Source organism: Tamandua tetradactyla, chromosome 15 (assembly GCF_023851605.1).
Source record: "Tamandua tetradactyla isolate mTamTet1 chromosome 15, mTamTet1.pri, whole genome shotgun sequence".
Lineage (NCBI taxonomy): Eukaryota > Metazoa > Chordata > Mammalia > Pilosa > Myrmecophagidae > Tamandua > Tamandua tetradactyla.
Genome location: NC_135341.1, coordinates 71,493,539 through 71,517,031, shown reverse-complemented (window position 1 = coordinate 71,517,031; position 23,493 = coordinate 71,493,539). Strand labels below are relative to the sequence as shown.

General features: G+C 39.2%; 1 protein-coding gene across 1 annotated transcript in view; it reads right to left on the bottom strand.

Moving 5' to 3' along the window:
* Positions 1 to 22,622, bottom strand: part of LOC143656862 (uncharacterized) — a 66,702-nt gene extending 44,080 nt beyond the window's left edge. The window contains exons 1-3 of the mRNA XM_077128634.1: positions 22,494 to 22,622; positions 21,246 to 21,351; positions 8,492 to 8,533 (exon numbers count right to left, since the gene is read on the bottom strand). Coding sequence (XP_076984749.1) covers positions 8,492 to 8,533; positions 21,246 to 21,351; positions 22,494 to 22,622 — 277 coding nt within the window. The remainder of the gene's footprint in view (positions 1 to 8,491; positions 8,534 to 21,245; positions 21,352 to 22,493) is intronic.
* Positions 22,623 to 23,493: the final 871 nt, after the last annotated feature.

Here is a 23,493-nt window from a genome sequence, read left to right as displayed (position 1 = left end):
CGCCAATTTTCCAATCATTCTCCTTCCAAGTTACTGACCATGCAACCATACCATTAGCAGCAGCCTTGAGTCAATATACAAATGCACCTCTGGTCAGTTCCCCTTTCAAGCAAAACAAACAGTCAGGGGGTCAAAGTTCCACCCACTGGGAGGATTTCCCCTCACCACTGTCCTTCAGGGACATCTCAGAGAGGGACTGCAGTGCTGCACCTGTCCACTTTTGGGTCATGCCTGCATATCATGCAGAACCATCTGTAAACTAGGCCTAAGTTTTCTCTTCCTCAGTCAACTGACTGTAAGGAACACCCCAAAAGGCCATAACCCTGGGCTGGGAAAGAGAAGGTAATGTGGCAGGAGTGGGGACCATGGGCATTTGGGCCACTTCCTCATCTAGCTTCCTTATGCCTTCAGTACCCACTTGAGCCCTATCTCCTATATACCATTTCCACTTTATGATGGAGTGCTGCTGTGCACGCCCAAATTTATGGCTTGGTGGGTCAGACAACACCCAGCTTATGATGGGCAATTCAGGTCTCAAGATAACTTAGTGGCTCATAGTTAAGTGTTCAGTCTCTACTAAGGCTCAGTAGCAGGCCAAAAGCTGTTTCTTAAAGGGAAAGTAGTTATCAGCAGGGGATGATGGTAAGGTTTCGCTCCAAAATCCTAAAGACCTGTATTGTGATTCTCTTATGGGGCTACCAGAGGCTCCAGACAGCAACTCTATTTGCCACTGACACTTCCAGTACCATTGTTTCTGCTGGATCATATGGCCCAAGTGGCAGAGCAGCTGGCAGAGCAGCCTGGACCTGTCACAGAGCCTCTTCTTATTCCGGTCCCCACTCAAAACTAGTAGCTTTTCTGGTCGCTCAGTAAATGGGTCAGAGTAGCACAATCCAAATGAGGAATATGTGGTCCCCAAAATCCAAAGAGGTCTAGTTGGCCTCTTTGGTCATAGGAAGGGCCAGATTGAACAGCTTATCCTTCACTTTAGAAAGGATATCTTGACATGCCCCACACCACTGGTCGCCTAAAAATTTCACTGAGGTGGAGGTCCCCTCTATTTTTGTTGGATTTGTCTCCCATCATCTGACATGCAAATCCCTTATCAATAATCCCTTCTTGCTCACTAGGTCCAATCAACATGATATCACCAATAAAATGGACAAGTGTGAGATCTTGTGGGAGGAAGAAATGATCAAGGTGTCTGTGGAAAATATCATGGCACAGGGTTAGAAAGTTGATGTATCCCTGAGGTAAGACAGTAAATGTATACCGCTGGCTTTGCCAGCTAAAAGCAGTCTGTTCTTGTGGTCCTTACTAACAGCTATTGAGAAAAAAGCATTTTTCAGATCAATAGCTGCATACCAGTTATCAGGGTTGATTTGCTCAAGCAATGATACCATATCTGGAACAGCAGCTGCAGTTGAAGTCACCACCTGATTAAGTTTACAATAATCCACTGTCATTCTTCCAGACCCATCAGTTTCTGCACAGGCCAAATAGGAGAGTTGAGTGGGGATGTGGTAGGAATTACCACACCTGCATCCTTCAAGTCCGTAGGAGTGGCTCTAATCTTGCAATCCCTCCAGGAATCCAGTATTGCTTCTGATTGACTGTTTTGCTAGGTAGGGGCAGTTCTAGTGGCTTGCACTTGGCCTTTCCTACCATAATGACCCTCACTCAGTAAAGCAATGTATAGATTCTTCCAGTTACTGAGTATGTGTGTTCCAATTTTGCATTTTGGAACTGGGAAAATGACCACAGAATAGGTCCAAGGACCCACTGGACACACTGTGAGACAGACCTGAGCTAAAACTTTATTGATCACCTGATCTCCATAAGCCCCTACTCTGACTGGTGGACCAGAGTGACATTTTTGGTCTCCTGGTATTAAGGTCACTTCTGAGCCAGTGTCTAATAATTCCCAAAATATCTGACCATTTCCTTTTCCCCAGTGTACAGCTAACCCCGGCAAAAGGCCTTGGGTCTCCTTAGGGAAAGCTAGGAGGAAGATTTAAAGTGTACATTTTTGGCAGTGTAACAGGATCCTTCACCAAGGGTATTTGGCCTTCCCCTCATTCGGGGGGCTCTGGGTCTGTAAACTGTGTCACATCTGAGAGTTGATTAAGGGATTATGACTCTCTGTTTTCATAATTCAAGTTAGACTTTTGTTCACTTGACCTAGAACTTTTCTGCTTATACAGATCAAACAAGAATTAGTAGACTGCCCATCTGTTTTACTTCTAGATACTTCATTATCTACTAGTCAATGCCACAAGTCTCTGCAAGTCAGATTATTTTGACTCCTGCTTTGAGTCTGCTGTCCATTATGGTGGCCATACCCACCTTGTCTATGGTGATTAACTGTCACCACGTGGTTTCTGGTAACTCGGAATCCAATCATCCCCAAAGTGTTTAAGGATTCCAGCTCAGTGACAGCAGTTCACACAGTAGTATCTGACCTACAGAAAAGGCAACTACAGAGCTCTTCAGGGATGATGGTGCTAGTCTCACAAATTTATTCCTCACAATCCTGGTAAAAGGTAAGCCCTCTAGACATTCCTGGGGTGTATGAGCAGGTCTTCCATGATAAATCCACTCTAACATTCCAGTTTCTCTAAGGCTTTGGACCCCCTTACCTACATTATACCAGGGCAATTCAGGCATCTCAGCCTCAGGTAATATTGGCCACCTTTTGATCCATTTGCCAGCCAACCACCCAAACAAACTGTTAATGCCCTTTCTAGCCCTTCAAGCTACAACACTGAATCCAGAATCTATGCTTAGTGGGCCCATGTCAATAAATTCAGCTTGATCCAGTTTTAAATTCCTTCCACTATTATCCCACACCCTTAATACCCATTCTCATATATATTCCCCTGATTTATGTCCATATAAATTAGAAAACTCGTGAAGTTCTTTTGGAATATAGCCTCCTCATGGGTCATACTTTGAACCTCATCTTTTGGGGCTTGCTGGGGATTTAGTCTAGTTATAGGCCCGGAAGAAAGAGAGTGGTAGGGGTGAGTCATGAAAATAATTAGAAAGGGATTATAATTGTCTTTCAAGCCAATTACCTCAGAATTAATGTCTCTAGACAGGGGAGAGAGAATTGTTTCCCCAGGGGAGATGGCTACAGGTTTAGCAAGTATTGAAGGGTTAATCTCTTCAGATGGAGGTTGGATAGCAAATTTCTCAGGATAGACTGGAAGTCCAGAAACTGTTCCCTCAAGGCAGGCTGAAGGTTGGGTAGCTGTCTCCCAGGGAAGGCATGTGATCGGGTGGCTGTTTCCTGTGGGCAAGCTGGAGGTGGGAGACTGTTTTCTCAGGACAGATCACTATAGGTTTATCATAGTAGAGACTCAGCAGAATTTAGGGTTTCAGTGTCCCCACTGCCATCATTATCAACTCATATATCCCCATCCCGCTTTACAGGATCCCATTTCCTTCCAATCAATGTCTTCACTTCAACAGCAGCCACCTGCAAGGTTGACAATTTAGTTTATGTTGTAAATCTGCTACTTGCACAATGAAATTCAGAGTCTGGTTTTCAGAGACCTCCGTCTGCAACCACAGGAATTAAGATTTTTCTTTCAGGACACATATAGAAACTTTAACATCGTTCATATAGTGCTTAAGCCTCAAATTTGAAGCCTTCAGCTCTTCTCTTTCCTTTATAACTTTATCCAGCTTTTCTAGGAACAATCAACCAACATCATACCTTTCAACTCTATAGAACTCTGTTAAGGTGTCAAAAACAGTCAGCCAGAACCTTGCCTCCTATAAGCAAATGATTAGCAGAATCAAATAGCAATATTTTGCATTTCTCTGACTCGTGCCATTGACTGTCAGTGTCATTTTCATTATTGGAAATAGAGTGATTAGTGCCTTTGAAGCTAATAAGAGCAGAAAATCCAACTGGAATGGAAACATCCAAAATGTCCATCAACAGACGAGTGGCTAAACAAACTGTGGTATATACATACGATGGAATATTATGCAGCTTTAAGACAGAATAAACTTATGAAGCATGTAATAACATGGATGGACCTAGAGAACATTATGCTGAGTGAGTCTAGCCAAAAACTAAAGGACAAATACTGTATGGTCCCACTGATGTGAACCGACATTCGAGAATAAACTTGGAATTTGTCTTTGGTAACAAAGACCAGCAGGAGTTAGAAACAGGGTAAGATAATGGGTAATTGGAGCTGAAGGGATACAGACTGTGCAACAGGACTAGATACAAAAACTCAAAAATGGACAGCACAATACTACCTAATTGTAATGTAATTTTGTTAAAACACTGAATGAAGCTGCATCTGAGCTATAGTTTTTTTTTTGTTTGTTTGTTTGTGTTTTTTCCTTTTTATATATATTTTATTTATTATTATTATTATTATTTGTTTCTCTATATTATCATTCTATATCTTTTTCTGTTTTTTGCTAGTTCTTTTCCTAAATCGATGCAAATGTACTAAGAAATGATGATCATACATCTATGTGATGATATTAAGAATTACTGATTGCATATGTAGAATGGAATGATTTCTAAATGTTGTGTTAATTTTTTTTATTAATAAAAAATAAATAAATAAATAAATAAATAATAGGGGGAACAAAAGTTAAAAATAAATTTAGTTTGAAGTGCTAATGGTAAATGAAAGCGAGGGGTAAGGGGTATGGCATGTATAATCTTTTTTTTCTCTGTTATCGTTTTATTTCTTTTTCTGTTGTCTTTTTTATTTTTTTCTAAATCGATGCAAGTGTTCTAGAAATGATGAATATGCAACTGTGTGATGATATTAAGAATTACTGATTGTTTATGTAGAATGGAATGATATCTTAATGTTTTGTTTGTTAATTTTTTTTAATTAATAAAAAAATTAAAAAAAAAAAAGAAAATCCAATTGGAAAAACCCATTTTTAAGATTCTGTTTCTTATGAACCATCCCACTCTCAGTAAAAACAAACAAACAAACAGAAAACCTGCATTTTTTAAGGGCTCTGTAGGGAAACAGAACCAACAGGAGCTATCTTTAGATAGTATGATATTTTATAAAAGTGTCTCACACAACTGTGGGAATCCACAGGTTCAAATTCTATAGGGAAGGCTACAAGCTGGCACTCTGATGAAGGTTTGTGACAAATTCCCCAGGAGAGGCTGGTTGGCCAAAGTAGTGACAAAACGTGTCTCTTCTGACTGTTGAAGTGATCACCTGCCCTTAAAAGTATTACTGCTGAAGATACTCCCATTAGCTGACTTCAGCTATAATCAGCCATAGATGCAATCAATATACTAATGACTTCAGTCCACAAAATGTCCTCACAGCAACAGATGGGAGGTGCTTGCTTGACCAGACAATTAGGCACCATCACCTGGCCAAGCTAACACATGGACCTTACTATCACACCAAGCATAAAAGAAGAGCCTTAACACAAAGTCAATCAACAATAAAACTGTAGATAAGAGGGTGAAATGAACCTTCAAAGTTAACCCATTGTGCCAGTTTGAAAGTATAAGTATTTTGTACACCAGAAAAACCATGTTTTAATCCTGATCCTTTATCTTGTGGGAGCATCCCTTTCTTTTAATCCTGACCCGATATTGTAGAAACTTTGATTAGATTATCTCCATGAGATGTGGCACACCCAATTGTGAGTGTGACCTTTTCATTAGATGAAGCTGTGACTCCACTCATTCCAGGTGGGTATGCATTAATTTACTGGAATCTGTAAAAGAAGAAATATTTTGGAGAGAGCAAAAAATGACAGAAGCTTAGAGCTGATGCAGATGCCAACCCTTGGAGAACAGAGACAACAGATGTTTGGACATGCTTGGAGCACAGCAGATGTTGCCATGGGATGTTAAGCAAACCAGAATCTGGAGAGAGCCAAGGGAAGCCAAGAGATGAAAACCAGCCCTGGAGAAGGAAAGTGAAGAACCCCCACAGGAACAGAGGCTGAAAGCAATGGAGCCCAGGAGCAAGGGACCAGCAGAAGCCATCCACATGACTATCCAACTGACAGAAGTTTTCCTGACCCAATGGATGAAAATGGATAAAAGACCTCAATACTTCAGGTGACCCATGCCATCAGGAAGGACCCGAATGATCACACCATGTGCACCTACTCTTCACTAATTAGATGGAGAAAGGCATCCTGCTGCAGCTTGAGCTGGAGGAACTGAGGAATGAACATTCCATTAGTTTCAAGCTCTGCCACATGGTGTCCAAATCCCCTGACACCTGGGTCTACAGCCAGGGCTTCATGAATGAGGAAATGAACCAGGACCCACCTTCTACCCAGAAGAGGAGCATGGTGCTGATTTGTGGCCCCTGCCCATGATCAAGCATGCCTGCCTGCCCAACCTGGAGCAGGTAGACCACTCCAAGGAGTGCCGCTTTGCCTTCTGACAGCCCTGGCGCCAGCAACCCACCTGCCTGCCCACACATTGACCATACCTGTCCATATCCACTCCTCCTTGTTCCTTAATTTCCCCTTCCCCAGATCTCCCTGCATCTCATGCTAAGCCTGGGTCCAGTCTGGCCTGCCAGCAGCCTGGATGGTTGTCCAGCTAACTTATCACCCAAGGGCCCCTGCTGGGAGAAGTGTTCTGGTTTAGGTGGGCCACAGCTGGCCACTTTTAGGGTAGATTACCATCTGGCCCCACCAGCGATGCCCACAGGTCTGAGGCTTCCAGCACCGACCCCTTTCTCCCACCACTGAGCCAAAGTCTAGAAGCAAACACAACCTATGGGCCACCCCAGCCACTGTTCTGCTGACTCTTGCTGCTTCCCCTCACTGCCAGCCATAGGGTCCCAGGGGCCCTGGGCCACACCAGGCCATGGGGGGACCTCAGCACTGACACTATGTGAGACACCATCTTAGAGAGAGAGAGGCCTGCGGGGCAGGGGGAGCATGTATGTGAGGCTGCCCCACCCCACCCCATCAACCCCAGGGTTCAGGCAAGCCCTTGTCAGGCCAACAGGGAGCGTGGCACTCCGTGAGGCTGGAGTACCAAAAGGGGGTGCTGGCCAAGGCCTCCTCCTGCTGATACAGGGTCCCTCCTGAAATTCGAGGCCTGGTCTAACCCCCCACACACCTATAACCAGGCTGCCTTGGGAACTCTGCATGTCTGCTAGGCAGAGGCCAGTGCACGGCCTCGGAGCCTCTGGCCAGGCCAGGCTGCCCGCCCTGATAGCAGAGCCAAGACGATGGTTACTTATTCCTCTGTCCCAGGCATCCGCCCTTGCCCACCCCCTGCCCCCGACCCAAACCTCTCCCCGTGGGGGGAGATTTCTAGCAGTATCTCTTGTTCAAGACCCAAATACCCAGAGGTCTCAATGTTGCCTTTAGACAACAACTGTATTAGCCTCTTGCATTTTGTCCTTTTCAGAGTAACTTACGAGCAGAAAAAAAATTAAACTGCCAATTAAAAAAAAAGGGTTTTGAGAAGTGACATTGTGAAGTGGAGAGGAAGCTGTCTTTTATTTTTTTCTCTATATACTCCTGTGTAGCCTGATTTTTTTTTTTGCAACAAATAGGCATTAATTTGTTAAATTTTTACATTAAAAAATCAAGGGAATCAGCACAATCATAAAACAGGAATCTCAGAATGTTAGAAAGAAAAACCAAATGGGTTATCAAAACAACCATCAGGTCAGAAGCAGATTTTAAGAGCTGGAGGGTAGAGTCATTAAGATAGGAGATCCAGGAGGTGAGAGCAGGAAATGATGAATCACAGACGAATGGCGGGGCTGACTGTGGCGCCCTCCTGACCAGGCTGTGGCAGCGGGTCTTCGCGCGCTCCTTGAGGTCTGGTGTGTCCATGTGTTTAAAGGGTCAGAATTAGGGCTGACAATTTGAATACACACAAGTGCTGTTTTAGTGTTTAAGCAAGAAAAAACTACAATCTGGCTTAAATTTGTCCCCTTTTGTTTTATTAAAAAATTTTCAACTTTATAGAAAAATTGAAAAAACGGTCGAACAAACATATATATGCTATTCATCTAATTTCACCGTTGTTAACATTTTATGCATTCTCTCTCTCTCTCTCTCTCTCTCTCTCTCTCTCCCTCTCTCTTTCCATGCATATGTATTTTCCCCTGAACCATTTGAAAGTAAGTTGCAGACATTATGACACATAAAACTGTCAAATTATAATAATAGCTATTACTTTTAGAGCTCTTAACATGTGCCTGGTCCAGTGCTAAATGCTTTGAACAAACGAGCTCATTATCCTTACAACAAACCTTGGAGGAAGGTATAATTACTCCATTCTATTGATGAAGACCAAGATATGATTAAAGCCTCTCTCTCTGACTGACTCCAAAGCTCACGTTTAAAAATGCAAGACAGGGATACTTAAGGGGCAAGGTGGCAGAAACACCAGTAAGTCCCCACTGAACTTCAGATGAAGGAAGTTAAAGGCAGACTAGAGTGGATTAGAAACATCTACCAGAAATTGATGTCTTTGAACTGGACTTACAAGGCAGCTCTCTGTCTTCTACTGTTGTTGAGAGGATATGTCCTTAAAAAAAAAAAAAAAAACACTGGCATTCGTAAATCTACTTTTGCTTTTTTATTTTCAGAGTTAAAACTAGCTGCATGTAAACATTTACTTCTCACAAGTTTTTCTTTATGCACAATTGCAATGGTATACTGTCAAGTTAAGGGTCTTACTATATATATATGTTATATTACATTTATTTTAATTTGATGGCATTGTGTATTTTCTTAAGTGGAAAGTAATAGGTTACTAGAAAAGAAATTTCCATGAGTAGCTGTATAGAGAATTTTTAAGTCATAGGAACTGTCATAGCAGATCTATTTCTAACATATATAGGGATGTTATGTGTGCAAATATATCATTTAGAATGTACAAGATCGAAAGTGTGAAACTAAACACAGATCATAACTCAACCAAACAAGAGTGAAGTTGTGCCAAAACAACTTTGCTCTTCATATTTCCTATGCAGCAACATTTAAAGAAGATTATTTCTGAAAATGTGCATGAGTCAGAAGCAGGGAATGAGTAACACAGTGCTTTGGACTTTATGAATGTGTTACAGCTGAAGGGGCATCATCTAGTTTTTTCAATAAAGTGGCGAGTTACCACTTCATCCTTGGATTCCCAACTGGCTTCTTGGGAAAGACTTGAAGGTAATTTGAAAACCGAGTTACGGGTATTCTCTGAATTTAGCACTGCATTTTCTTAAAATGTCTTAAGTTCGCGAACAATGCTTAAACCTCAGCTATACCTAGATGGAAGTGACTCGTGGGGGCTACAATAACCGTAGAATAGAGCAACAGCTTTCTTCAGCAAGTGGAAAGTGAGGGTAGGTTGACTCATTCAAAGTCAGAAGACACATGATAAGTATATTAGATGATTTTGTTGACATTTCAAAGTTTCCATGGATTTAAAAAATCTATCATGATGTAAAGGTCAATGAGAAATATTCATGAGGCCCATAATGGGGATGAATTTTATGTCATAAATTTTATTTTTGTGTATTCCTAGTTCCCATTCCTAGATCTCTTCTCCCGAGTATAATATTTTTGGCTCTATGTCATGAATTAATCAATGAATTAAAGAAAAGGGCCACTTTGAGTTTCCATATTTTAAGTCGGTAGGGCCATGCTATCTTAATTTCTCAGTTGGCCACTTTTTACTGAGTGTCAATTGTGGTTCAAAAGCACTGAAATTGGATAAGTGAGCACAAATCATCTATCCTTTCCCTCTTTGATCTCGTAAATGAACCTTGTCTTTGTTTTAGTTTTTTTTCCCATTTGATCCAGGTTTCAGTACAGTGATGCTGGCATACACATAGCAATGAAAAGAATGATCATGATATTTTCCAGGGAGATCCCCACTTTCAAACTGCTTAAAGGGACAAGGATAAAAACCCACATGAAGATTTTCATGTAAGAATAAGAGGAACACCCTAAATTACATAGAGGGCAAAATTTAATCTATAACATCACTGTGCCATTTTGCATAGGAAAGGACTAAATAATCAAAAAACCCTTCTTTTTAGAGTTGTGTTAAGAGCAGAATGTGTTCAACATGTGAAAGCTGAAGTGGAACAGCCGCTACATTCTGGCTTTTGGAAAGAATCAATAAAACATTAATGAATGATAGTTTTCTTTCCCTTTTGTTAGTTCAAGATATAGCTCTTATCTTCAGCGGGTTCAGAGCATGGATTCAAGAATAAAGATCAATCTGAAATATAAAATGGGGAAATCCAAATAAAATAATTACACACTCACATTCCTCATCACAGTAGAACCTCTTCTTTAAAGCAAATACTGACCCTTAATAGTGCAACTCACTGTTCTGCTATAAAAAATGAATGCATGGAGTGGCAAAATTTTCAACAATGCCAAGATGAAGAGATGATTGGACTTTCTATAGCAGCACTATAGGGATGATACTTGCTGCCTTGACATGGGCCTGGAAGGACGCAGGTAGAGAAATGTTATAAAGATCTATCTTGGCCATCAATTTTATCAACAATTTATTTGAAGACATAAAATTATCCCTTTTTACATACATAGCACAAATTTGAGACAGGAATAGCTAAGATCACAAGTAACAGAATGAGGATAAGACCATATTATGAGAGCCAGAACTTTATAGGGAGAAATGTCTTCAATTTCAAAAACTCAGTAGCACAAGCAAAGGGTGAAGAACACTTAGGTTGGCTAAAACACCATGATAGATTGGAGGGTGTGCTGGTTTGAAACTGTAATGTACCCCCAGAAAAGCTGTGTTCTTTTCATCCAGTCTTCCGGGGGCAGACCTATTATTGGGTGGGACCTTTGATTAGGTTGTTTCCATGTAGACGTGACCCACCGAATTGGGGGTGGAACTTTTATTAAGTTGTTTCCATGGAGATGTGACCCCACTCATTCAAGGTAGGTCTTAATTGGCTTATTGTAGACCTTTAAGAGAGAAATATTTTGGAGAAGCCAAGAGACACAGATGCATTTGGTGATGCAGACAGAAATTCCCCAAGAGATGCTAAGTTAAGAAACGAAATCCAGAGTTTCCCCAGAAGAAGCTAAAAAAAGGACCCTCAGATGCTTGGAGAAAGAAAGCCACTGTAATCAGAAGCTGAAAGTAATGAACCAGGAGAAAGGACCAGTAGATGCCAGCCAGGTGCCTTCCCAGCTGACAGAAGTGCTCCAGATGCCAGCTGCCTTTCCTCCAAGAAAGTATCTTCTTATTGGTGCCTTAATATGGACATTTTCATAGCCTTAAAATTGTAACTCATGACTTAATAAATCCCCCTTATGAAAGCCAATCCATTTCTGGTATATTGCATTTGGTAGCTTTAGCAAACTGAAACAGGGGGAGATCACTACACTGATGAAGGTTCTGAAAAATATTTTATATTCATTCAATTATTCATTCATTTATTCATTTACTCATCTACTGAGTTTTAGTATGGCAAGTGTACAAAGATGAATAGATCAGAATACCCTGCTTTTTAAAGCCTCACATTCTGTTTTGGAATGTAATTATCACAACTGATAATTACTGAACAATGAGATAAATGGTAAAAGAGGGGGTTGGGCAATTCTGCAGAAACACAAAGAAGGGAACAACTTCTTTGGGGTTACCTTCATGGAGAGGCTGGCTTTTGAACTGGATTTTAAAGATTAAGTAGGTGTTCATTAGAGGGACAAAAGAGAGCAGGTGTGCTAGGAATGGGGTAGAATGTGCAAAGAGCCGAGAGTGTTTGATTATAGGGTGCACAAGGGAGGTGGTGGGAGATGAGGCCCAAATTATAGGCAGGAAAGCTCCTGGGGGGCATTCCAGCCCATGTTAGGCACTGGGATCTTGAAGTCAGACAAATTGCAGTGTGGGAAGTGAGACGAGTCTACCAGATTTGCATTTTTAAAAATGACTCTAACCACAGCCTGGAATGAAATGGAGGATTGGAGGTCAATTAGGGGCCAATTGGAATCAACAAAGTAAGCACTGTCAAGCAGTGATAGTGAAATAAAGACAGAGGAAAACCTAGGGAGATACTTAAAAGATAGAATCCTGTGAAATGGAATCAGAGTAACAGAGCATATTTAACCTGGAGTGGAGAAGACTAAGGGAATTGGATGCTTTCAAATATCTGAAGGACTATCGCTATTTGGTAGTACTCAAGAGAGCAGACCAAGGATGAATGGGTGAAGGTCATTAGGAATAACTGAAGTTATCCAACTATGGAATAGGCTTGCCCCTTTCTTTACATGGTGTCACTGGAAGCATGCAAGCAGAGGCTGAGTCACCACGTGTCTGCGATGCTATGGAAAGAATTCCAACTTTGGGAAACAGTTCATACTAGATGATCATCTCTTCTGGATCTAAATCTCTTCTGGATCTAAAATTCCATGATTCCTTGATTCGATAAAAGGTCAGACTGTCCAAACAAACGTTAAGAGACACAGGTTAGTATGCTTTTTAAAAGGAAATCCGAAATGGAGAAAGGGAAAACAAATTGGCTTTGATGTCAAACAAGAATGATTGGTTCTTGGTGCTTTTTAAGTCAAAGATTTTTCAATTTGCCCTTATTATGGAGTGGAGATTTCTTATTCTGGACACTGGATAATCCTCAATAGTTAGAATCATACCTTTTTCTTAGTCATGTCCCTCATGTCAATGCCTAGCATGTAGTTGATGCTCAACAAATACTTATTCAAGGAATATCATAACTGCTATGACGCATCCCTCAGACCTACCTTGAGGACTGAAGGGCTTATTCCCTCAGCTGTTGGGAGTGCTGCTGGCAGATGGCCCTCAGGCCTTTTCAGAATTTCCCTTGGGTTGAGATGACTACCTCACCCAAGGTCATTCCCCCTTTCCAGGGCAACCACATCTAATAACTGGTTAATGGACGGATATAAAGGCTTGGCTGACTCACCCCAACTTGGGACAACTTCAAAGGGCCATCTCAGATCTAGAGTTCCCCATGGGTTTGGCTTAGACCTTTGTTGTGACTGCAACATATCCTAACCACTTTTCTGCCCAATCTTGCATCTTTACCCTCCTTTTTATAGGTGCTGATCCTAAGAAGACTTCTAATAAACCTCCTACTTGCTAAGCTCCATTTCACAGTCAGCTGCTCAGGGAACCAACCCCGGAGATCGATCATATGAATGAAAATTAAATTTTAAACATAACTTTGTAGAACATTGAACAAGAGTTACTTGGCCATCAATTGCTTTGATAAGAACCTCTTCACTCAACTTTTTGCAATGAGCATTTCCATTTTATTTGGCTGATTGAATGAAAGTCTCTTCATTAAATGATGCCATCAACCACCCCCTCCAGTTTTCTTGGCATTTTTCAAAACACTGAATACTGTTTGATGTACGATCCAAGGCTGAATCTTCAGAGTATGTGATGATTTGGGGGTTGATTTATTGCTCTTTAGCCTTGGTTTGTTTCCGTTTGATTTTGGATCATCATAAATCTTCCTGGGAAAGCTTCCAGGGACTGATGGTGCACTAGTCCATTCCCTGGTATAAGCAGAATTATGCAGATGTTCATGTATCATTCCTCTTCTGACAATCTTTATCCTGTTAAAGTCCTCAAATATGGCAGTATTAGAGGGAGAAAGAGAATATTGGAGTGCAAAGACACAATTGTTTGAACTTTACTAAAGAGAAATAACTGGGGCCCCTTGATGAGCCCCTGGCTTGATGAGATGGCAGAGGGTGCTGAGCTTTGGTTTATCAGCAGATGATGACCCAAGGGTGGGTGAAGACACTTCACATAGGACTCTGAGACCAGTCAGCATCGAGCCCCTCCCTCACAGCCTGTGGAACCACCAGTCTGCTGATGTGTAGACCCTAGAACTTTATAGTGCCTCTGCTACTCTCCAGATTTCATCCCTGTATACTCTCTTATATCAAGAAATTACTTTAGACTTGGGTCACCCTGGGAATCTGAATAGGTAAGTGTGGCCCCCTTATGCTGAGTTTTGGGGAACAGCAGTTCACAGTGGTTAAGTGCACATATTCTCACGCAGACTCTGGATTCAAAACCCTGGTTCTGCCATTTGTTGGCCATGGGATCTCTCTGTGCCTCAATTTCCTTATTTAAAAAATAAGTACTATAAAAATACTATCTAATTCTATAGTACATAGGACAGTACCTAGAACATATTAACCTCTTTGCTAGAAAAATAATACAATTATATAGGAATGAGAAAATGATGCAACAAGAGGAACGTTTGATATGGAGATGAGGCCATGGAACTGGCTCTATCAATAGGTCCAGAATTCTCTGCCAACAAATTAGGACATCAAAATATGCGGCCAGCAAGTAGTATGTGGATCTAAACACTGAGAAGCTCTTCTGTTAGTTGCATGTATAACAAAAATTATTGAGTTGAATAAAGAATTCTGGTGGATACATGAAGCATACTAATTTTGGCAAAATGGCCACATTTATGTGGTACTGAAGTTGAACTTCAAGAGCTAGGAAATTTAATGAAACCAAAGAAAATGTGAATTTTCTTCAACACATTGTTGAAGGCCACATTTCATTTGGCCTTCAACAACATAAGGCCAAATGATGAATTTTAGTGTATCTCAAACTTGTTTGCATCAATAACCTTCTACTCATGTAAATGTCATGATTAGGCATGATTAGGTATCATAGTATAAACCACTTACCACTGACATAAGTGAATCCCATTGATAAACATGACTTGGACAATTATTTTAATATACGTACGATCTTTAGGTTTTCAGACACTGGGAGGAAAATGGAGCACACTTATTTCCCATAATAGGGCAGCTTTTAAGCATAAACCCTAAATATTCAAAGTGGAGTCCAGTTTTACAAGGTGTGAACACGGCAGGAAATGTCAGATAATACACTTTTCCAAAAACGAATCCTAAGAAGGACTTTTCTTTGCTTTACACTCCCCCCACCACCCCCTTGCTTGGTGAAAGAGTTGCAGTTTAAATTCTAATGGCAGGCACAATGAATACCGCTTCTAATTGTGTTAAACCTTGAAGAGACACAGGTCCTGACCACTAATAGAAAAAAAAATATGTTCAGAATTGTTTAGATACCTATTTTTATGAAACAAAAGATCAAGGAGAACTGAATTTCTGTTACAAACAGCTCTCGTGCATTATGTGTTCCAAAGCGTGTTAAATATTTGCTTACAGTCATTGCTTACCATGAATTCACAAGTTTAAGTAAAACCAGTACAAAAGAAATAGTTGAATGGATAAATGACTTTGAGATTATAGTCACTATTAAAATGTAAATAAAATGTGAAATGTGTTCTAAAAATAAATTAATAACAGGTCTCTTATGTTAAGTCATTTAAGATTTCCAAATGCCCTAGAGAGTAATTGTGGGGCCTCACTCCTCACCTTATTAACAATATTAAATGCACAACCATAAGTGTGAAAATGATCATCATTTCATTTATCCCTTTTCATATTTTTGAACCTATGTACATACATATATATACACACACACACACATATGCATACAAATACATATATATGTGTGTGTATTTTTTGTCTGAAACATTCTGTAGCCTCCGAAGTCTAAGGAATAATACATCCTAGTCTTTCAGATTTGGGGATCTCAGTTTCCCCATCTGTGAAGGAAGTGCTCCCCAAACCGATATATATAAAGCAGGTTTGTTGGAGTCTAAATTTTTTACCTTGTACTCCAGTCCGAAGGACAGGTGGAGGTGCGAACCAGTCGAAATGGAATTGTAGCTTCTGAGAGGGTGAGGGGTGCAGAATTTGCCTTTGGTGAAATCACTATCTCTAGGTCTCTTCTGTGGCCAAGGTTTTCCTGAAAGTTTTCCAGGAACTTGGCTCTGTACCAGGTGAGTGTCTGTAGGTGCACCCTTTAAACAAGCCCTGGAGCCTTGATGGCCAATAGGTAGCAAATAGCCTCACATAGCTATTTAAATGCAAAGTAATTAAAATTAAAGAGTTTCCTGGAGCCTGCCCATGCAAAAAAAAAAAAAAATTTAAATAAAAAACTAGCACTAGCCAAATTTCAAACGGTGAACATGTGGCCAGCAGCTATGGGATTGGGGAGTGCAGTCGTGGAACCGTTCCATCACTGCAGAAAGTTTGATAGGATAGGGCTGTTTTATGGCCTTGGTGCCTGGTTTTGTCTCAAAGGGAACCACTGGCTCTTCCAATAGTCAAATTCTTTTTTTTTTTTTTTAAAAACAGCTTTATTGAGGCATACTTTACATACCATCAGACTGATCCATTTTCACTGTACAATTCAACAATTTCTAGTAGATTTACCATGATTCCCCAACTGAACCACAGAACACAGAAAATAACTGGAATGACTATTTTCTCAATTCTCCCAAGGATAGTAACGTAGCTAACTCAATTCCAGATGCTTTAGAAAAGAAGTTAATCCATTATATACTCTGAATGGATGGCTAAGGGCAGTGGGACTTAATTCTCTCCTACAATCCAGGAAAGAAAGAGAAAACATAACTTGGCAGCATTTGAAATTACATCAAAAAGAGAGATATAAATTTCATATAGTGAAATTTCCTTAAGTCAAATATGTGGTGCAACTGTACTGTATAATCAAAATTTGGTAACTCTTGTGGGCATGTTGCAATGCGGCATAGTATGTTGTTTCCTTCCTTCAGAAGCAGAAGTATCTCTATAAGGAAGACCTTAACATTCATTGAAATATGATATACGTAAAGCTGCTTTAAACATTTTCACACACTGTACAATTATGGCGATATTAATATGACTGCATTCCTCACAATTAGGGTATTTTTCTTTGTCGTGGCACAAAAACACTTGTTCATATCGTTGTATGGAATGTTACTTTTAGTTTTTGGTTTTAGCCCTTGTTCTCATCATGAATTTTAACACATGTGTTTTGTGCATTGACAGTATGTATTATTATGGAATATGTTGTTTTGTTGATTTAACACTATTTTCTAAGTCTGGCCCGTAAGTAGTGCTATTTGGATGGTTTCCAAAATACTGATATTACAAATAATGCTACAAAGAAATACTTGTATTCAGTTTTTTCTTTAGAGCCATTTTATTTAGTTAATATCTAGGACCCCAAGATAGAACTATAAAGAGAGATAGCATGTTTTAAAGCTCCTATCGTATATAAACAGATCACTCTCAGAAAGACTGCTCCATTTTATATTATTACCAGAAGTGTGGAAGTTTATCAGTTCCCCAGAGAAACTGTGAATTTTATCATCTTCCTTATTTTTAGCTAGATGTAGAGGTACTTTATAATGGTTTTGATCTGGGTTTCTTGAATGCTGGTACTTGCTGATTAACCTTATGAATTTTCTCATCTGTAAAGAAAAAGTTCATCTTCCATGACCCGTTGATAAAGTGTATCTTGGGTTCCTAAAATATATTTGTATCAATTTCTTTTACATATTTTTAAATTGTCTTTAATATAAATTTATGTCTTAAATGATTTCCTCTATTTCTTCAAAAATGAGAAATTTAGCATTTGGCTGCTGTTAATAGTCTATTCTTTTTTCTTTAGGTTTTCCAACAGATTTTTTGTTGTTGTTTGCATGCTGTATGGCAGGGTCACAGTTCGTTCTTTTTCCATGTGAGTGTCCCGTTATTGCAGCACCATTTGTTGAATTTTTGTTTGTTTGTTTTTTTCTTTCTTTTGTTTTTGGAAAGTGCACAGGTCAGGAATCTAACCTGGTCTCCCAAATGGTAGGCAAGAATTCTACCACTGAACTACCCTTGCATTCCCCAATAAATTTTTAAAATGTTTGCCTTCGACCTATTTATTGTAGTTTATGGTCTAAATATTCGTCTACAAATATCCACTTAGTTCAATATATAGGAAATACACATTTGTTTTCTCATTATAGTTCATAGTTATCTATAAATGTGCACAGCTAAATACATATATATTGATATATATTTCAATATATAAATATAGACAAATATATGAATACTTGTCAAATATCATCATTATATAATGTAGTATTGTCCAAAATCTAGCAACTAACCACATATGGCTATGGGCTCTTGAAATGTGTGTAATATGATTTGAAATGTGCTGTAGGTGTAAAATACACGCTGCATTTTGAAGACATAGTATGAACAAATGAATATAAAATATATTGGTAATAATTTATTTTGAAAACATGTTGAACTAATATTTTGAAGTTAAATAAAACATGCTAAAATTAGTTTCACCTGCTTCTTTCTACTTTTTAAATGTGGCTATTAGAAAATTTAAAGTTACAAGTGCGACTCATGGTTTTAGATTGCACTAATCTAATCTAATGCTTTCATGTTTTTTCTAAATTTTCTATTCCATTGTTTAATGTTTCCTAATTGTTTATGCCTAATGTATGTTTGATAATTATTTTAATAATTTGAAATGTAGTATTTGGAATTATTAATTTCTGGATGTATCCAGATCATGTGTAGCATCAGTTTAAAGTTCTATATAAATATATAGAGGAACTTGACTTTGTAGTACAGTTAATCTTTTTTTTTAACTTAAAAATACTATCATCTTTTCTAATTTTAAACTTCCCAAATGCCCAGTTCCTATTTTATTTGGTCAGTATTGCTTTATTCTTCTATCTTTGTTATGTAGATGTTGTTTGTTTGTTTTTTACATCGAACCCGGGTCTCTGGCATGGCAAGCGAGAACTCTGCCTGCTCAGCCACCATGGCCCGCCTTATCTTTGTTATATAGTTTTTGAAAAGCCTATTCTGTGTTCACTTCATTAACTTTTTTCATTGTTTTATTGGGAACTCTTCATATTTTCTACTGGTGCATCATCAGTATACAAGAATGCCATTGAAGTTTGTGATTTGTTTAAAATCCTCTGATCTTTTTGAATTTCTTATATATCTCTAATAGTTCTGTGACTTGTTTGTTCCTAGTTTCTTTACAGAGCTGCATTAACTGGCCCAAAGTAGAATTTCAAATTTCATTCTTCCCTTTATTTGCATACATTTTTTTCTTGAATATATTGTGCTAGCATTGTGCTTACTTTTGTGATTGATTTTATGACGTATTTTTCTATAATATACCAACCTTACATTTTCTGGATAAATCTTGTTTTCTCCACATTGGTCAATTTTTTAATCTATTATATTTTTTTCTTAGGGTTTTTTTTTGTATGCTATATTATGGGATCGCATTTCATCCTTTTTCCATATGAGTAGCCGTTATTGCAGCACCATTTGTTGAATTTTTTGTTTGTTTGTTTGGGAAGTGCATTAATCTATTGCATTTTGTTTGCTAATATTTTGCTTAAATCTTTGCATCTTTAATGAGATTGCCTAACCCTAACAAATTTGAGGCTCTATATTTTGTTAGGAAATATTGTTCCTTAAAGAAACATACCATACTTTAAAAAAATATATTTTTGGAGCAATGTAAGCTGCATAAGGAGTTATTTATTCTTCAAAAGCTTAGAAAATTCTCCAGTTAATGCGTCAGAGTCAGAATGCATAACTTTTCCTATTTATATGTAAGTGATATTTTCTATTTCTTGTTGCATATACTTTGTTTTATTTTACATCCGTGAACTTATCAAATCAGTCATACATTTACAGCTAAGAATAATGCTCGTTAACATTTAACAAAATCTATGCTATTTTAATTGTTTTCTCCATGATTCTATTAATTTGCAACTTTTCTTTTTCAATGAGTCAATGGTTTTTCCATTTTGCCCATTTTGTCAAAATTAAAACTACTGCTCAGTTGATTCATTTCTATTGTCCCTCCTTTATTTTGAAAATTGCTGTTGTATTTTTATTTTCCTACTTTGCTTAGGCCCATTGCATTATTCCATTTTTAAGTTCTTTAGGTACAGAATTAAGTAATGATATCTCTATTTTCATTTTTATTAATATATATGTTTAGAGAGATTAATTTCCTTCTTAGTATACTTTTGCCAGCATTTCATTGATTATATGTTGTACTTATATGCTTGCCACTTAAAATTTTGTTCGTTACATTAGATTTTCTCTATGCAAACTAAAGTTGTGTTTAGGATTTTAATATTCCCATGTAATTTGTTTCTGTAGAATTCTGTTTTTCCTATTTAATTATAATTACGTTACTGTGCTGGTATCAAAATATAATTTCATGGGTTTTTTTTTTTTTGCATTTAGCGCATTTTTCTGTCCTTATATATGATTAATTTGTATAACTAAAAAGAATTGCTACACTCCCTTGCCCTGTGATCCCATACTTTCCCTGCGTCTATTAGCTCCACTTTGTCATTTTTCAGCTATCTCATTTCTCTTGTCTTTGCCATATTCCTTTAGTCCTGAGATCTACAATTATACTACTACTTCGAGTTTCTTCTTGCACTTGGCCAGTTTCTCCCTTGCCTGCCTTGACCCCAGGACCGGCGTCATGGGCATCTGGCCCGCACAGCTGCTCAGGACCCTGCTCTTAGAAGGACCCTGTCCTTGGATTAATGCTCTGCTGTCACCATCGTGAAATTTCAACACATTTTCATCTTGCAGTGGGCGCTGCAAATTGTATGGCTAATCCTGCTTCTTCCTTTTACTCTATGACTTTGATGAAGTCATTTTCTAACAAGAGTGGGCATGATTTGTCATATTTTCTAGATGTTGTTCCAGCATCTAAGTGGGCAGACCTCTGGGAAGGTCCTCTGGTTAGCTCTTTCTCTTCCCCCATCCCCAGAGTGAAATCACTGCTCAAAGTTCTCTCCTTGTGTCTCCTTCACGTAATATCAAGTGATCCTTTATTACTTCCAGAGGGGCTCGTGGCCAGGTGGCCAACAAATGGGACTCAGCTCGGGCCCCACCGAGTCTTTGCCTGGGTAGCAGTGGAAGAAAAAGTAAGCTCTGGCCCCACCTCCCTTCTACACAGTCCCAGACAAGAGACCCAAATGTCCCCAACCCTATGACACAAAGGGGACTGAACTAATTCCTGAGCACTTGGGATTTTAGATTTAAGATTTTATTTTGCCGTATTCTCTCTGACTTAGCCATATACTCTCACCATCCTGGACAGGCAGAGCTCACTTTACTTCAAGCATAGTCCCTTTCTTGAGGAGTAAAGGTTGCAGTTTAACCTCAGTGTGTCCTGGGAAATAAAATAGACAGGACAGGGTTAAAATACACAGTAGAGCCTCCCATGGCTTGGATTTGAGGTTGGCTTGTTCTTGCCTATGGTTTGACTTTGGGCAAGTTACTGAACTTTTGTTGGGACTCGGCAGCCTTACCTGTAAATGAGGACATCGTGTCCATTCTGCTACTACTCCTTGTCTCACCATGGGCTTCTCCTTCCTTCTTGCTCGTGGAGGCTCTTCTATCCCACCCTCCTGTTGGCTGGAAAGGAGATGAAGATGTTCTGCTATCTCCAACAGACCTCTTGTTTCCCTTACCGCCTCTCTTTCCTCAACATCGACCTCGGGGGTTTATATGGCAGCTGCTGCGTGGGTTAAAATGACCCTCACAGGGATCCCATTTCCAGATGCTGGAGTCAGAGACTTGCTGAAATAAATCCATAAAGCCTCAATCTCAGAATGGTCCAAGTTCAGTGCCTCTGTGAATTCACTCTTGAAAGGCCTGTGTTCAGGCCTGGCTAGGGACATGGAAGGCCTCGCAGATGTTCTACTCACCCATTCCTCATTATGAGGTATGGAATTATATGGACTGACTTAGGAAAACCGTGTTGTTTTTTTTTTTAACTTTTTTTTATTGTATAATATAACACATACACATAGCAAAGAAGGAAAAAAGCAGTAATTCTCAGAGCACTCTTCAACAAATAGTTACAGGGCAGATCTCAGATTTTGTCTTGGGCTACCATATGATCCTCTGAGATTTTTCCTTCTAGCTGCTGCAGAATATAGGAGGCTAGAAGGAATAAATGTTTTTTTATCACCAAAATCAACTTTTTTTGCGTGTGAAAAATAATGCGTATACAAGAAAGCAATAAATTTCAAAGCACAGCCCCACAATTAGTTGTAGAACATATTTCAGATTTTGGTATGGGTTACAATTCTACGATTTTAGGTTTTTACTTCTATCTGCTCTAAGATACTAGAGACTAATATCAATTTATTGATTCAGCAATCATATTCGTATGTTAAATCCTACCTTCTCTGTATAACTCCACCATCACCTTTGATCTTTCTATCCTACTCATTAGGGGCATTTGAGCTATGGCCATTCTAACTTTTTCATGTTGGAAGGGGCTGTCGATAATATGGGGTAGGGAGATGGAACTAGCTGATGTTGTGGAGAGGCTGGGCCCTCTAGGTTTCAGGATTTATCTGATCCAGGGACCCATCTGAAGGTTGGAGGGGAAACCGTGATTTATTTTTTTCAAGAATTTGGTTCTTGCTTCTTATTCCACTCATACCAGAACCAAATAGGGCTCTCAAGCCTAGATCCTCTAGGGCTTTCTTTAATTTTGACACCTAGGAATATGCCCCTTTGAATGCATTAGCCCCTTACTTGCTCACCTTCCCAAACTGGTGAGTGGTTTTCCCCCCTGCAGTCTGGTTACTGAACCAGCCTCGCTCTTTCCTTTTGATGAGGTCACACAGTCTTAGGTTCTGCTCTGTCAGTGTTTTATGTTTCTTTCTCAGCATAATTATCAGCTTATGAGATGCTCTAAGAAGACTGAAAGTCTTCTAACACTCTGCTGAGGGGTGAGTGGGTGGGCAGTTGAGCAGCCTGAGTCAACATAATTTACAGGAATCTGTTAATAGCACACAAAGGGAGCATAACCTCTATGTCCCCTGTGATTGAGCAGAAAGTTTGTTGTATTCAAACTAGAAATAAGGGGCTACTGGTTAGGACTCTAGAATTTGGAGACGTGGAAATTTTTAATATGAAATATTCATTGGACCCCAAAATCACTTTTATGGGAACCAGTGGGAAGGAAGGACATTAAATATAGATGAGGCCGAGACTTCTTCTGTGTACCAGAGAATTTTTGTGGATATAATTAACCTTTGGGGGAAATAATTTGTCAGATGTAGTTGCTAACTTTTGAATCAGCATTCGTAATGGTCTTTAAAGCTTGCAAATGTTGGTCTACATCCACCTGGGAGGCATATTGGGAGGTAGGTCAGCATTTTTATCTCTGTGTGGCCAAGGAGGAAAATGAAGTTCTGGAGGTTTTAAGGGATTTGTCTGTGTCAAGCAGTGACCAAAAAGTGAAAATTCTGCTCTGCTCTTCCAGCCATAGCATCTTGGTATGGAGGCTGAGTCATCCAGCCAGACTGCTTCTTAACATCTCAAATTAGACAGAAGGTTTGAATTTCCCTAAAAGTAAGAGCGAGAGCAGTAGACTGTTGGAATGAGGTATTTACACACCACTGCAGAGAAAAGGATTTTTGAAAGACTTAAAATTTAAGCTGTGTGTTTAAAGGGAAAAGAGAGGCAAGAGCGGAGGGGGGTGGGATCATTTTTATGGCTGAAATGTCAAGATAGACTTAATATGGTCTTTGTAGGGAA